The sequence below is a fragment of the Colletotrichum godetiae genome, assembly GCF_030913485.1.
Source record: "Colletotrichum godetiae strain CBS 193.32 chromosome Unknown BDP55scaffold_6, whole genome shotgun sequence".
In the NCBI taxonomy this organism is placed as follows: Eukaryota; Fungi; Ascomycota; class Sordariomycetes; order Glomerellales; family Glomerellaceae; genus Colletotrichum; species Colletotrichum godetiae.
In genome coordinates this window covers 569,435-581,606 of record NW_026851254.1, presented here as the reverse complement: position 1 = coordinate 581,606, position 12,172 = coordinate 569,435, and the positions used below count along the sequence as shown (strand labels likewise).

The following is a 12,172-nucleotide window of genomic DNA, read 5'->3' as shown; positions in this document are numbered from 1 at the left end:
AGATGGAGAGGTAAGTCATCGCATCGCGCCTTGCTTGTCAAACCAATTTTTCTTTTTCCTTCCCCAAGAAAGTTTAAGCAAGTAATCAAAGTCACGTAGTCACGTAGTACAGAAAAGTATAAGGTAGTGTAGTACAAGAAAAAACAAGAAAAGAAAACAAAAAAACTGCAGTGTGTACAATAAGAGGGCAACAGCCATAAAGCTGTTCTTGCTTTAATTTGTTGTTGAGTTGTGATCTCGGCAGTGGCGTCGGGCGCGGGCAGGCTGGCCAAGTAGCAAGCAAACCTAAGCTCTCGGCCGTTGTGCGGGATAGGTTCGATCCGAGGCAAGATGACGGCGGGTGAGGAGAGTCCCCCTCCCCCGAATCAATGGGTACTTGGGCATTGACCATCGGGTAGGATAGCGTGGCACGGCGTGGATAAGGCGAAATGTGAAGAAGAAAAGTGAACGTTGGACGGGCCGGAATTATGCAATCAACTCCGGACGTAACTTGCGTCCACTGTCTAGTGGGATTTTTTTTTTCCTTTCCCAGCCAGCCAGCTTGACGCGGGGACGGACGTCAAGCCGCTTCGGTTAATGCTGTCTCACAAATTGCTGGTGTCCATGAATGGGGTTTCATCATTATCATCATCGTTGTCGTCGTCGTCGTCGTCCTGGAGGCGGGCCCCAAAGATTGCGCGCGCTATCTCACAATCTCAATCGCATTCATGGATGATGGGAGCGCATTCATGGTCCATCGTCTCATCTGATCGAGCGCCGCGGGGGGGGGGGGGGGGGGGGGGGGGGGGGTCCCCTTGATAAAATGTAGCAAAAAAATAAAAAGAGGGAAACGGCTGACGGGTCGTAGAGAATCTCCTCTTCTCCTCTACTCCACTCACTCTCACACATCTCTCTCTCTCTCTGCTCTCATGGAATCTCATCCTGGCGGACCTGACCTACTAGGGCGCTGACCGGTGCGGGTGTGTGACGGGAATGCGATTGCGGACCTGTGATTGATCCTCTGCTTTCCAGAATCCGGGAAGAGAGAAAGGCTCTCGGCGAGAGGAGAGGGAACCACCGTGGCCAGGGGCCCGGAAGGGGTGACGAAGCGATGAAGCGACGAACCTCCCTGCTTTGCTTGGAGCACCACAAAAACGCACTGCACACTCACACGCAACTTACACTACAAGACAGACATCCACATCCATCAACCCTTGGGGAGTCGGGATGGGGGGGGGGGGGGGGTGTGCGATGCCTTGGATACCCATGGTGCGAATCACGGGTAATGGTGCGTGCGTATTCCGTACTCCATGCCGTCCATACCGTAGTAGGTATCCGTAGGAATACCCAGTCTGCACACTCTCTTCCATTTCGTCTCCGTACGGCAACGGGTGCTAGGCCTGCATGGACCACTAGGCGTTCCGCAGTCGCAACGTTCCCTTGTCCGCGCCGCCTTGGGTGTGGAGCCTGACAACCTCTCTTCCTCTTCCAGCCCCCACCCTCACCCTCCTCGAGCCCACGTCCGGTCTGCTCTGCAGAGACACTTCATCAACCCGTCCCAGGAATTCGGTAAATTGGATGGAGACAGCGCGATAAAAACGCAAACTCTCATCTTGTCCAGACTAAATGTTTGCGGCCTTCGGCGGGTATCTTTCAGAGCCCGACAAGGGGTGGGTGGAATCAAGAGAAGAGAGCGCCGCTGGTGCCTGTTCCCTTGTCCTTCAACGGGTCCCCCGCGGAGTCGACCTCAACGCTAGAGATTTCACTTGATTTGTTCTCTCGTAATTGCCATTGTTCGGCTGCCGTCCGTGGCCTTCCGTTTCGCTGCTTCGTCTAGAGACACCGCAGCCCCAATGATCCCCAATGATCAGAGAGGGGGAACTGGGGACGAAGGCATCCATTTGCCCCCCCCGCTTGCTTGGCCCACGGGCCATTGCCAGCCATGGGGTTTCCGATAGTGTTGATCAATTTGGGGGGTGCTTGACTGGGCTGAGCTGCCATCCTCGAAGCGATGTAGCCCTCTGTTGCAACTTGCCGTGCCTAGACAGGCTAACCTTGCCCAATACACACGTCAATGTCGTCCACTTTGTTTTTCCGATGATCTTTCCAGGACAAGATCGTTTGTCACCTCACGCCATTGTCGGCGGCCGCCTCCATGGGGTCGTGCCATGGGGTCGCAGGTGTGCGCAGTTCATTGTTCAACCCATTCGTCTGGTCGCAGCAACCCAGCAGTTATTGTGTGACAATAAGTGACGCTTGGAGAATCTCAGCCCCGGATTCTAGTCTTCGCAAGCGCCCAAGCTCGTGTTGCGCCTGTTCCAACCGGCCTTCTTACTTCAACGACGAAGCTGCGAAGCGCGAAGCGCGTGTGCCAGGCCGAAAAGGCGATCATGCCATCCATCATGTCTGCCATGCGCTATATCCGGAATGAGCCTGCCAGATCACCGCCAAACTGGCAAAGGAGTGGTCGGTAATTCTCATCTGCAGCGGCTAAGCCACTACTCATGCAAAACCCAGCCAGTGATATGGCTATCCGTCTTCTCGGGACGAATCAGAAGTGCAGAATAGAACCGCCTGCCGGGTATAACCTTTCCCTTGCAGAGGAGTCGCAGCATCTGTACAAGCAGACCAGCAAGCAAGCCAATCGCGCCATCCAGCAGCGTCGGGGAGACAATCGTTCACCCTCCTCTCCGCTTTTCCACTAGTAGACGCTCGGTTTCTATGTGCTGCCAATCGAACGACTGCAAACACGCACTTTGGTCCAGAGTTTCTGCAGCTTCTGCTTCATTATTTCTACTTTGCAGGCCTCGTTCCAGAGCATCGGGTCCAAAGTCGGTGAAGACAAGATTGCTTTTGTTCCGGGATGGAATCCAAATCGTTGTGCTCCTGCCTCATTTGGATGTTCGAAACAGACCAGGTGCCGAGTCGAATGGTCCGCCATCTGGCAACCGACATGGCATCAAACACTTCCCGGGACGAGGGAACGGGGGTGGAAGATTGCGCCCGCATTCCAGGTTTCCAGATTCCCAGGTCTCCAGGCTTCTGCTGTGCGGCATCCACCGTAAGCTCCGCTCTTGTGATCTAGAGCTCTCTGAAAACTCCTCTGATTTGGAATCAGGAGGAGATCAAAACTGCGCCGCGGACCGTGAAAGGAGATATTCAGCTCGAGGGCTGAGCAACTTGAATGGCAGGGTGCGCATAGCAAACAGTTCATGCCTGACGTGCCTCTTAGAGATAAAGGTGTGGGATGTAGCTTAGTGAGACGAGATATGATCCTAGCCTGCAAGCGTTATAGCAAAGTGATGGCGATAGACCGTGGCGAGTGAATCTCGCAGTAAGTTCGGTGTTCAAGCGGCGTTGCCTCAGCCGCGTATCGGGCTAATGGCACGCTGCATATTACTCGCATCTAAGAGGACCTCCGTTACGCGAAAAACTTTTGCTACCCCGGTAGAAATGACTGGTCTCCGGGACATCGTGTGCGAAGTATCGAGGCTGGAGTAAAGCTGGTGAACGACCATGAGTGGCTGATGTTCGACTGCTAAGCCTGCGAAATGGGTGCGGGAGGCTGAAGCCACGGCCTGCCGAAATGGCCTGGCGGTGTGCGCGGCCCGTTTGGCGGCCACCTGCAGTTCCAATACAAATACCCATGGGTGATGATCGGTCGTACGAATAGTGCAAGTGGGCCGGATGGACGTTACAGCTTGTCGGTGACTCTGCCCCGAAATGGCCCTTCCCGACGAAATCGATGCTGAAGCTCGCTTCCCCTCCATGCTGCCTGAAACTGGACGACACGGTTCTGATCGAAATGGCTTGACGTTGTGGGGGCAGCACCGGTGATGGACCGCTGCGCTCCGACATTGACTATCATCGGCCCCGGGGCGTGAGGCAAGTGTGCACGAAATTGAAGTCTTCATGAAATAACTTGGAAATTGTGGATTGAAGGCTCGTTGTGTAGAAGAAGAGGTATCGCGCTTATGCGGCGCGCCTGTCACCCAACATTGGAAGCGCTTCGAGAATACATCCTTCGATGAGGTTGACATTGGAGGATTTTGGCGCTGTGGGGTAGTTGGAAGAAAGAAAGCTTCCCGTCACTTAGCGCCCGAACGAGCGAGTGCACTGGCCACACCTTGTTCTGAATGATGAGGTAAGGATTTGCGATAAGCAACTCTAAGAAGATAAGGGACAATCCTCGGTTCACGAGATCCCTCCTCCTCAGCCTTCCATTTATTAGAGTTTCTCTCACAAAGCCTTTGGATTACATCCATTCTCCCTACCGCCTAGACGTAAGTCTGAAAGGCCAGCTAAGTTGATAATATCTCCCAACAAATTCGATCACACTATTCAATCCCATTCCGCGTTCACACCAGTCCTGGTAGCTCTTCATCTTCGAAGCTGCTTTTGTTATGTTGTCGGGGAATCATCGGGTATATAATCCAAGCACATGTTTCGAAACGACTGCGTACCCCATGAAAACGATGATCGAGAGCAAAGACACTATTATCGTTGGCCAGATCTATGGAAGTGAGAGAGTACCGTCACGACTCTCTCTGTCTCTCCAGACCTTCTAGAACCCTGATCGGCAACTGACTCAAGACACGTTCGTCCAATCTGACGGTGCACTACGGCAAGTGCCAGAAGTTGAGGTGCAGCACTACAGCAGCAACGCACCGACTATATGATGAGTCAGCAGCTCCACCAATGGGAGGAAGATGACAGACATCGCATCCCACTTCGATGTTCGACGTCAGACACGAGACCTATCAAGGGCGGGCGACGTTTTCCAGTTCAACGTTGTTCCTTTCTTTCTCTGCGAATATTCTATTTTCTTCGGTGATACCCATGTTCTTTTTTCAAAGTACAACTTGCTTGATGCCCCAAACTCCATGAAGAACCTCGTCTTCAGTCCCGTATAAATCGAGAGGCATCTGCCGCTGGCAGTCGGCTGATTGATGGGAACCCTACCCGGCGCCAGAAGAGATAATATCACCATGTTATCGCGATCGTTCGTTCTGGGCTATCTGTGTCTTTTATGGCCGACAATCGTGTTTGCAATCAGCCATGCTCACCTTGCCGAACTCCGCAACGCAACTACCCAAGTCTTCCACCATGGCTGGGACAACTACATGCGCGTTGCGTTTCCAGAGGACGAGGTACGCAGACACTTGGAATCTTCGAGACATTGGAACCATACTGACTTTGCATTTAGTTACGCCCGATCTCCTGCACTCCGTTGACGCGCGACCCGGCGAACCCCGGAAACTACGATTTGAACGATGTCCTCGGCAACTACTCCCTTACCCTCATCGACAGCCTTTCGACCCTGGCTATCCTCGCGGGGACACCTTCCGATGAACATACTGCTGTCTGGGCTCTGCAGGAGTTCCAGCAGAGCGTAGCAGCTTTCGTCGAATACTATGGCGACGGAAGACGCGGGCCGTCTGGGGAAGGGCGCCGAGCGCGAGGCTTTGATTTGGACAGCAAAGTTCAGGTCTTCGAGACAGTCATCAGAGGAGTTGGCGGCTTGCTCAGCGCGCATTTATTCGCCATCGGCGAATTGCCTATACCTGGCTACAACCCTGGCCAAACCTTCAACGAAGACGAGGATTCGGATCCGTTGGAGCTGCAACCCATAGCATGGCCGAACAGCTTCAAATACGATGGGCAGCTTCTTAGGCTAGCTCTGGACCTTGCAGAACGACTCTTGCCTGCTTTCTATACGAACACAGGGTTGCCGTATCCGAGAGTCAACTTGCGACAGGGCATACCTTTCTACGTTAACTCTCCACTTCACAAAGTTTCTCGCGATGATCCGGACTCACCTCGAGCGACGAACGAAAAGACAGACACGTGTAGCGCCGGCGCGGGAAGTCTCGTACTAGAATTCACTGTTCTTAGTAGGCTCACAGGCGACTCAAGATTCGAACAATTGGCAAAGCGGGCGTTTTGGGCAGTGTGGAAAGCTAAGAGCGATATTGGTCTTGTTGGTAACGCAATTGACCCCGAAAAGGGCGAGTGGGTTAGCTTTGACTCGGGAATCGGCGCTGGTGTTGACAGCTTCTTTGAGTATGCACTGAAAAGCCATATTCTATTGTCTGGTCACGAGCTGCCAAATGTCACCGCCTCAGAGCCACCCACTGATCGGCAGTGGCTCGATCCCAATACACTACACGACACACCGTTGACGCCTGAGGAGAACTCAGCTGGGGCTTTCCTGGAGGCGTGGCACCACGCACACGCAGCCATTAAGCGCCATCTATACAATGACGCGCATCATCCATACTATATGACTGGTCACCGAACTCGCGGATACGCTTTCACGAGTTGGATTGACAGCTTGGCAGCCTTTTACCCTGGCTTGCTTGCGATGGCTGGCGAAATTGAGGAGGCCGAGGAGGCCAACCTTCTGTATACGGCTCTATGGACTCGTTACGGAGCATTGCCCGAGAGATGGTCCGTACGTGAGAGACAAGTCGACTCTGGCATTGGTTGGTGGCCTGGCCGGCCTGAATTCATCGAGTCCAACTATTACCTGTACCGCGCTACGAACGATCCCTGGTATGTGCACGTCGGGGAGATGGTTCTCAGTGACATCAAGAGACTGTGTTACACGAAATGCGGTTGGTCCGGCCTGCAGAATGTCGACACAGGGGAGAAGGCCGACCGTATGCAGAGCTTTTTTCTTGGCGAAACCACCAAGTATCTCTATTTGCTCTTCGATCCGGATCACCCTCTGAATAAGCTCGATGCCGCTTATGTCTTCACAACGGAGGCGCATCCCTTGATCATCCCTCGAAGAAGAACGAAGCCAACAAAGAAGCAGAAGCACCGCAAACAACATAGCAGCGTCGATGTCTACTATGACGAGAACTTCACCAATACCTGCCCTGTTCCAAAGCAAGTTCCTCTAACCGGTTCTGTTCTGGCTGCGCGGCCTGACGTCTTTCATGCAGCAAGTTTCGTCAACTTGCACACCATCTCCAACCCACGCAGTGGAGTCGAGTTGGTTCCCGCCGGCAAAGGCAGCAATGGCTCGATATCAAGGTACAAGGCAAATCATACTTTCTTTCCTTGGACACTCCCACGCGCTCTCATCCCAGACAACGGCACCTGCGCTGCTTTGCCTTTCAAGCCTACGCTGGTCATCGAGTTCCCGGCAAACATACAACAGGGCAGCGTTGGGAGCGCCTTCAATAGCCTCTTTGCCAACACTGCTGCTTTCAAAACGCCAGTGGGCGTCAGGATTTCTGCCCTGAGTGGATTGAAGGTCCACTTCGTCCAGGAGGAATCATTTGACTCAGCATATGATCATACCTGGAGGGTCACCCAGGTCAACCATATGCCGCTGGGGCGAGACGAGCCGGTACACATTGACGCGGACCTCCTGAAAGGCATTTCCGATCCTCTCTTCAACCGTGTTCGTTATAATGGGTTTGTCGAGCTCATCATGATGCACGGAGAGCCGGAAGAGCGAAACGCCAGTGCACCGGTACCCGCTGAGGGGCTGGAGGTTGAGATCAGTGACCTCGACGATCAGGTTCAGCTCACTGAAGAGGCGCAATCTGAGCTCGTAGAAGATCAGGCTGCCGGCAAGAGTATGAACACTGCCTACAGGTCCATGATCAAGTCCATGATTCGCGCTGTCACGTCTGTCTTTGATCCCACCAACACCCCGGCACCACTCCCTGCTGGTGCCAAGGCAAACTTCCACGTTGAGAGCTACATGGGTGCTTTGGCAGTTGGGAAAGGCGCTGTTCCGCTGCCCGATGTTCCTGACGCTTCTGTCCCCAGCGATGACGCTCCTCCGAACCTCTCTTGGCAGACGGTCTATCGAGCTGGCTTTGGGTGTGATAGTCGCTTGCCTGATGAAGCGCCTCGCAATCATCAAGTTATTGTATTGCGCCGTGGAGGCTGCTCGTTCAGTGAAAAGATTGCCAATATCCCCTCCTACACACCTTCGCCGCGATCTCTACAGCTCGTAATCATTGTCGACGAGGAGGAGCTCGAGACCAATTATGTCTTCAGCGCTCCCGATTTGTGGGAATACGAGATGATTAAACCTCATCTTGACGTCGAGCAGGTTACACCTTCGGGTCTAAGACGGCCGCACCCCATCGCCATGGTGATGATTCGCGGCGGTGGGCCCGAGGCTTACGAAAAGTTTGGCAATGCCCTCGGCGTGGGAGTTCGGAGGAAATACTTCATCGAGACTCAAGGTCGGAGGGTGGATAACATCATTGTCCTGTAAACGGGGCAGAAATGCTGTGGAAGTAGAAAAAGGAGAGGTTCATGGTCTTTTTGTTGGAGCATAGCGATACATTGTATATACGGGTCTGGAGGTGCATGATAGATACCATATGTGGAGGAGTTTCTGTGTTGCTTCATGCTTTGATGTTGAACTGCAATTTCAGAATACGGCTGTTATGAGCCATTGAGGTTCTCTGTGTTTGTGAACAAGTGAAACAAGCCTAATCTTTTGGTTCCCTCTGGAAATCCTCTGCCTCGTCAGCTTCGTTAAGGTTTCTTCCACTTGTCCTTTTGATTCTCATCAATCGACTTGAACAGTTCTTGTGAGTTTTAGTAATGCGACGAAGGGAATGATTCTGAATCTTTGTTGAGATGAGCGTTGAGTTTCCGGTGAATAACAGTGGGAGATCGGATTTTGTGGGCCCGAAAGCTCGAATGACGCCAAAGGAAGGTAGGACCCCTAAATCAAATATTAAGGTACCTTCCCGCGACTAAACCTTCCGGCACAGTGGCGAGGTTTTAGCCAGAAGCTGTCAAGGTGTTTAAATCAACTTGCCTCAAACCCAAAACTGAACTACTGCGAATCCCACCACGCAACGGGGTCTCGTGTATTTGCTTGAAGGACACCTTATCGAACCCGGGTCATACGTTGCCTAGGACTCCTAGGTACATCAAGGGATAGAGAGTACTGCTCTGCAAATGACCATACCAGAAAAGCGCATTCACGACACCGACGAATAATTCGTGCACTCTTTCATCTGGAATTTCATTTATGCAGCATGCCATCGCAGGTCCAAGACCGAGTAATCCATTCTTCTCTCATTCGATAACAAAGGATTCGACGGAAGGCAAGATTCGACATTTCAAATCTCAAACAGAAACATACACCCATAGCTCCGAACATCTGGGACCTTGTCTTGCATAAGAGAGTTGGCTCGTGACCTTTCGGGCGAGTCTAGATTACTATACAGACTCGAATCGGAAATCTTTTGCCTACAGATTCGACGCTCCAAAGTTTGGCTCCAAATCTTAGCTATGGAGTCGCCCTTCTTTGACTCTGAACCTCAACCCGAGGCCGCGAGCTTCAGGGGCCGGCTTCAGATGCAAGATTTCATGTTCACCCCGGCGAGCGAACCACCCAGCACCACTCAAGCCAGGACTTTCACTGACAATGATGCTCCTGCATCCCCTGGCCCATCATCTCGGCCACCCCTCCGTCGTAGTCCACGGAAGCAGACTCCACTCCGACCAGTCCCATCCCCGAACCGGATCACCAAGCAGACGGCCGGCAGCCGCATCAAATCCAAGACACTCGAGTCCGCCCCAGCATCCATCTCTCCCAAAGTCGAACCTGAAGAAGACTCACAAGACATATCCACCATCCTCAACGACCCAGGCCCAAAGCCGACCGCAAAACCGAAACGCAAACGCAAGGCCGCCGGAGGCTACGCCCCGCCCTCAACCTACGCCCACCTCCCCCACCTGACCGACATCCTCGCGCCCAACCTCCTCATCCTCTTCGTCGGCCTCAACCCAGGCCTCCGCACCGCGGCCCTCGGTCACGTCTACGCCCACCCCTCCAACCTCTTTTGGAAACTCCTCTTCTCCTCGGGCATCACCACGCGCCTCTGCGCGCCCGCAGAGGACCGTGACCTGCCGGCGCTGTACGGGCTGGGCAACACCAACATTGTCGCCCGCCCGAGCCGCAACGGCGCCGAGCTGTCCAAGGCGGAGATGGACGAGGGCGTCGGGGCCCTCGAGGACAAGGTCAGGGGGTGTAGGCCCGAGGTGGTTTGTATTGTGGGTAAGTCGATTTGGGAGAGTATCTGGCGGGTGAGGCATGGGAGGGGGATCAGGAAGGAGGAGTTTCGGTATGGGTGGCAGGATGAGAGCGAGAACATGGGTGTCGTTGTGAAGGGGGAGCAGGAGGAGGGGATGGGAGACGGCATCGAGGCGTTTGAGGCGTGGGCTGGCGCCAAGGTGTTTGTTGCTACCAGCACGAGTGGTCTTGCTGCCACGCTCCGCCCGGCTGAGAAGGAGAGGATTTGGAGGGAGTTGGGTGTCTGGTGTGAGCGTAGGCGGGCTGAAAGGGAAGCGGAAGCAGGAGCTTGAGGTCACTGTGGAGAAGTCGTATCAAATATTTGAGGCGGCTTAGACACAGCGCTGAACATTTCGACGTTACCATTTTCGAGTAATGGCGTCGGTTCACCTATTGGTGGCAAACTAGTAGCATCTGGTATGAAATCACTCAGCATATTATCGGTCAAAGAGCATAGAATACTACATTTAAGTCGTTCGTTTATCGAAGATAATAACTGTTCATTTTTCATGATCCCCAGCAATGGACCCGTTCCCATAATCATGTAAAGTCCTGGGCTCTGCCAACTTGTAGGGTATCATAATCGAACTCCAAGAAACTCAAAAAAACAGTCATACTACCAACCCTTTTGCGTGGGATACCATCCATCATTAATGTACAAAGGCATGCTCATACATACACCATCGGTGTCCACTATGCCGCGAAGACGGTAGCGACAACGACCGCAACAACGGGCCAGAAACCGAGCGTCTCCACAACAGTGCGGAAGGCAGCGGAGCCAACCTCGTCGGAACCGCCGGCTGCGGTGGTGCCGTTGGGCAGGGAACCGTTGATGAGGATGGTTTCGTTGCCGTTGTACTCGCCAATGTTGACGACAGACTTGTTCAGCGCATTATAGCTGCCGTTGCCAAGGAGTGAGTTCATGTACTCGGTGCTGTTGTTCTCGTCGCAGCCGCAGGGCTGGTACTCTTGGCAACCGCACAGCACCGGCTTCGTCTGGTTCTGGCGGGCCGTCTCGTTATAGTACCGGTACGGGTGGCTGTAGGGATACATGTGCGCGCCAAGCCAGAGACCGGGCCAAAAGGCTAAGGCACCGCCGACGAGCAGGAACGGCACCATGTTGCCCCTCCTTGCGCCGGCCGAATAGGGAACCGTCGCGCCGCCGCCATAATATCTGCCGCCGCCGTATGCTGGGACCGGTCCGCTTCCTGTCCTTGTCGATCCGCCGGAGCTGTCGCGAGCACCGCCTCTTGAGGTGCTTGACTTAGTGTTAGTCTGCTGTCTGCTACTTCTGCTTCTGCTTCTGCCCGGGTACGGCAATCTCCACGGGGACCGTCCAGATGAAGGAAAAGAAGGAGACGAGGGTCTGTACCTGGAACCGCCACTGCTGCTGCCACCACTTTTTGAACCACCTGATGAACCGCCTTTTGATGAGCTTGATCCTGAAGAACCAGAGCCGGAGCTAGAGCCGCCGGAGCGACTGCCACCTCCCGACCGGGACCCACCTGAGGAAGAGCCTCCGCCGCGACCGCCGCCGCCGCCGCCTCCGCCCTTGCGCTTCCACAGCTTCTCGTCCTGCTGGGTGTTGTCGCGCTCGAATTTGGGGGCGAGGAATGCGACGTCGGAGCCATGGAGACCGGGCTCCACGGCGGCGGCCCACGCGGGCGCGAGCAGCGTCAGCGCGACGACTGCGAGATCTACTCTCATTTTCGCTTTCGGTGGGATGTGTTTATTAGGCCCGGCTTATTCGGTAAGAAGGTACGTAGGTATATGCGACGTTGATCAAAATGCGACGCTGTAAATGCCAATTTCCAATACGGGATAGGGCCGTGCAAGTCTCGTGTGCGACTCGAAAAGCAAATAGGCCAAAGTTTGAGATATGTATGGGCAAGTTGTAAGATTTAAAAGAGGTTGCAGGAATTGGCGGAAGTGGGAGCGAGAGGAATTTTGTCTCTTTCCCGTTTCAAGAGATGGGCAGGGCGTGTCAGAGTGCCAAGAGATCGAAGTGTGACGGTCTATCCACACTGGCAGGGATGCTCGGACTGGTCCAATATGCCGTCAGACGATGGCTGTGATGTGTAATAGACTGAATGGCCCCGTTGCCACCACACTAGGTATGACGGATGGCCG

General features: G+C 53.9%; 4 protein-coding genes across 4 annotated transcripts; 2 read left to right on the top strand and 2 right to left on the bottom strand.

Moving 5' to 3' along the window:
- Positions 1-3,289: 3,289 nt before the first annotated feature.
- BDP55DRAFT_344020 (uncharacterized protein) lies at positions 3,290-4,371 on the bottom strand. The gene has a single exon (XM_060566942.1). The coding sequence runs from the start codon at positions 4,017-4,019 to the stop codon at positions 3,342-3,344; it is 678 nt and encodes a 225-aa protein (XP_060433969.1). The 5' UTR covers positions 4,020-4,371; the 3' UTR covers positions 3,290-3,341.
- A 596-nt stretch (positions 4,372-4,967) lies between these two features.
- Positions 4,968-8,224, top strand: BDP55DRAFT_627965 (family 47 glycosyl hydrolase; the record flags this gene model as incomplete). The annotated part of the gene is made up of 2 exons (XM_060571829.1): positions 4,968-5,129; positions 5,186-8,224. The coding sequence occupies 2 exons, from the start codon at positions 4,968-4,970 to the stop codon at positions 8,222-8,224; spliced, it is 3,201 nt and encodes a 1,066-aa protein (XP_060433968.1).
- A 1,034-nt stretch (positions 8,225-9,258) lies between these two features.
- On the top strand, positions 9,259-10,335 carry BDP55DRAFT_627964 (uracil-DNA glycosylase-like protein; the record flags this gene model as incomplete). Its single annotated transcript, XM_060571828.1, has 1 exon — positions 9,259-10,335. One exon carries the CDS (start codon positions 9,259-9,261, stop codon positions 10,333-10,335), a length of 1,077 nt encoding a protein of 358 aa, XP_060433967.1.
- A 173-nt stretch (positions 10,336-10,508) lies between these two features.
- Positions 10,509-11,176, bottom strand: BDP55DRAFT_650131 (uncharacterized protein). Its single transcript, XM_060573961.1, has one exon. It carries the CDS (start codon positions 11,159-11,161, stop codon positions 10,736-10,738), a length of 426 nt encoding a protein of 141 aa, XP_060433966.1. The 5' UTR covers positions 11,162-11,176; the 3' UTR covers positions 10,509-10,735.
- Positions 11,177-12,172: the final 996 nt, after the last annotated feature.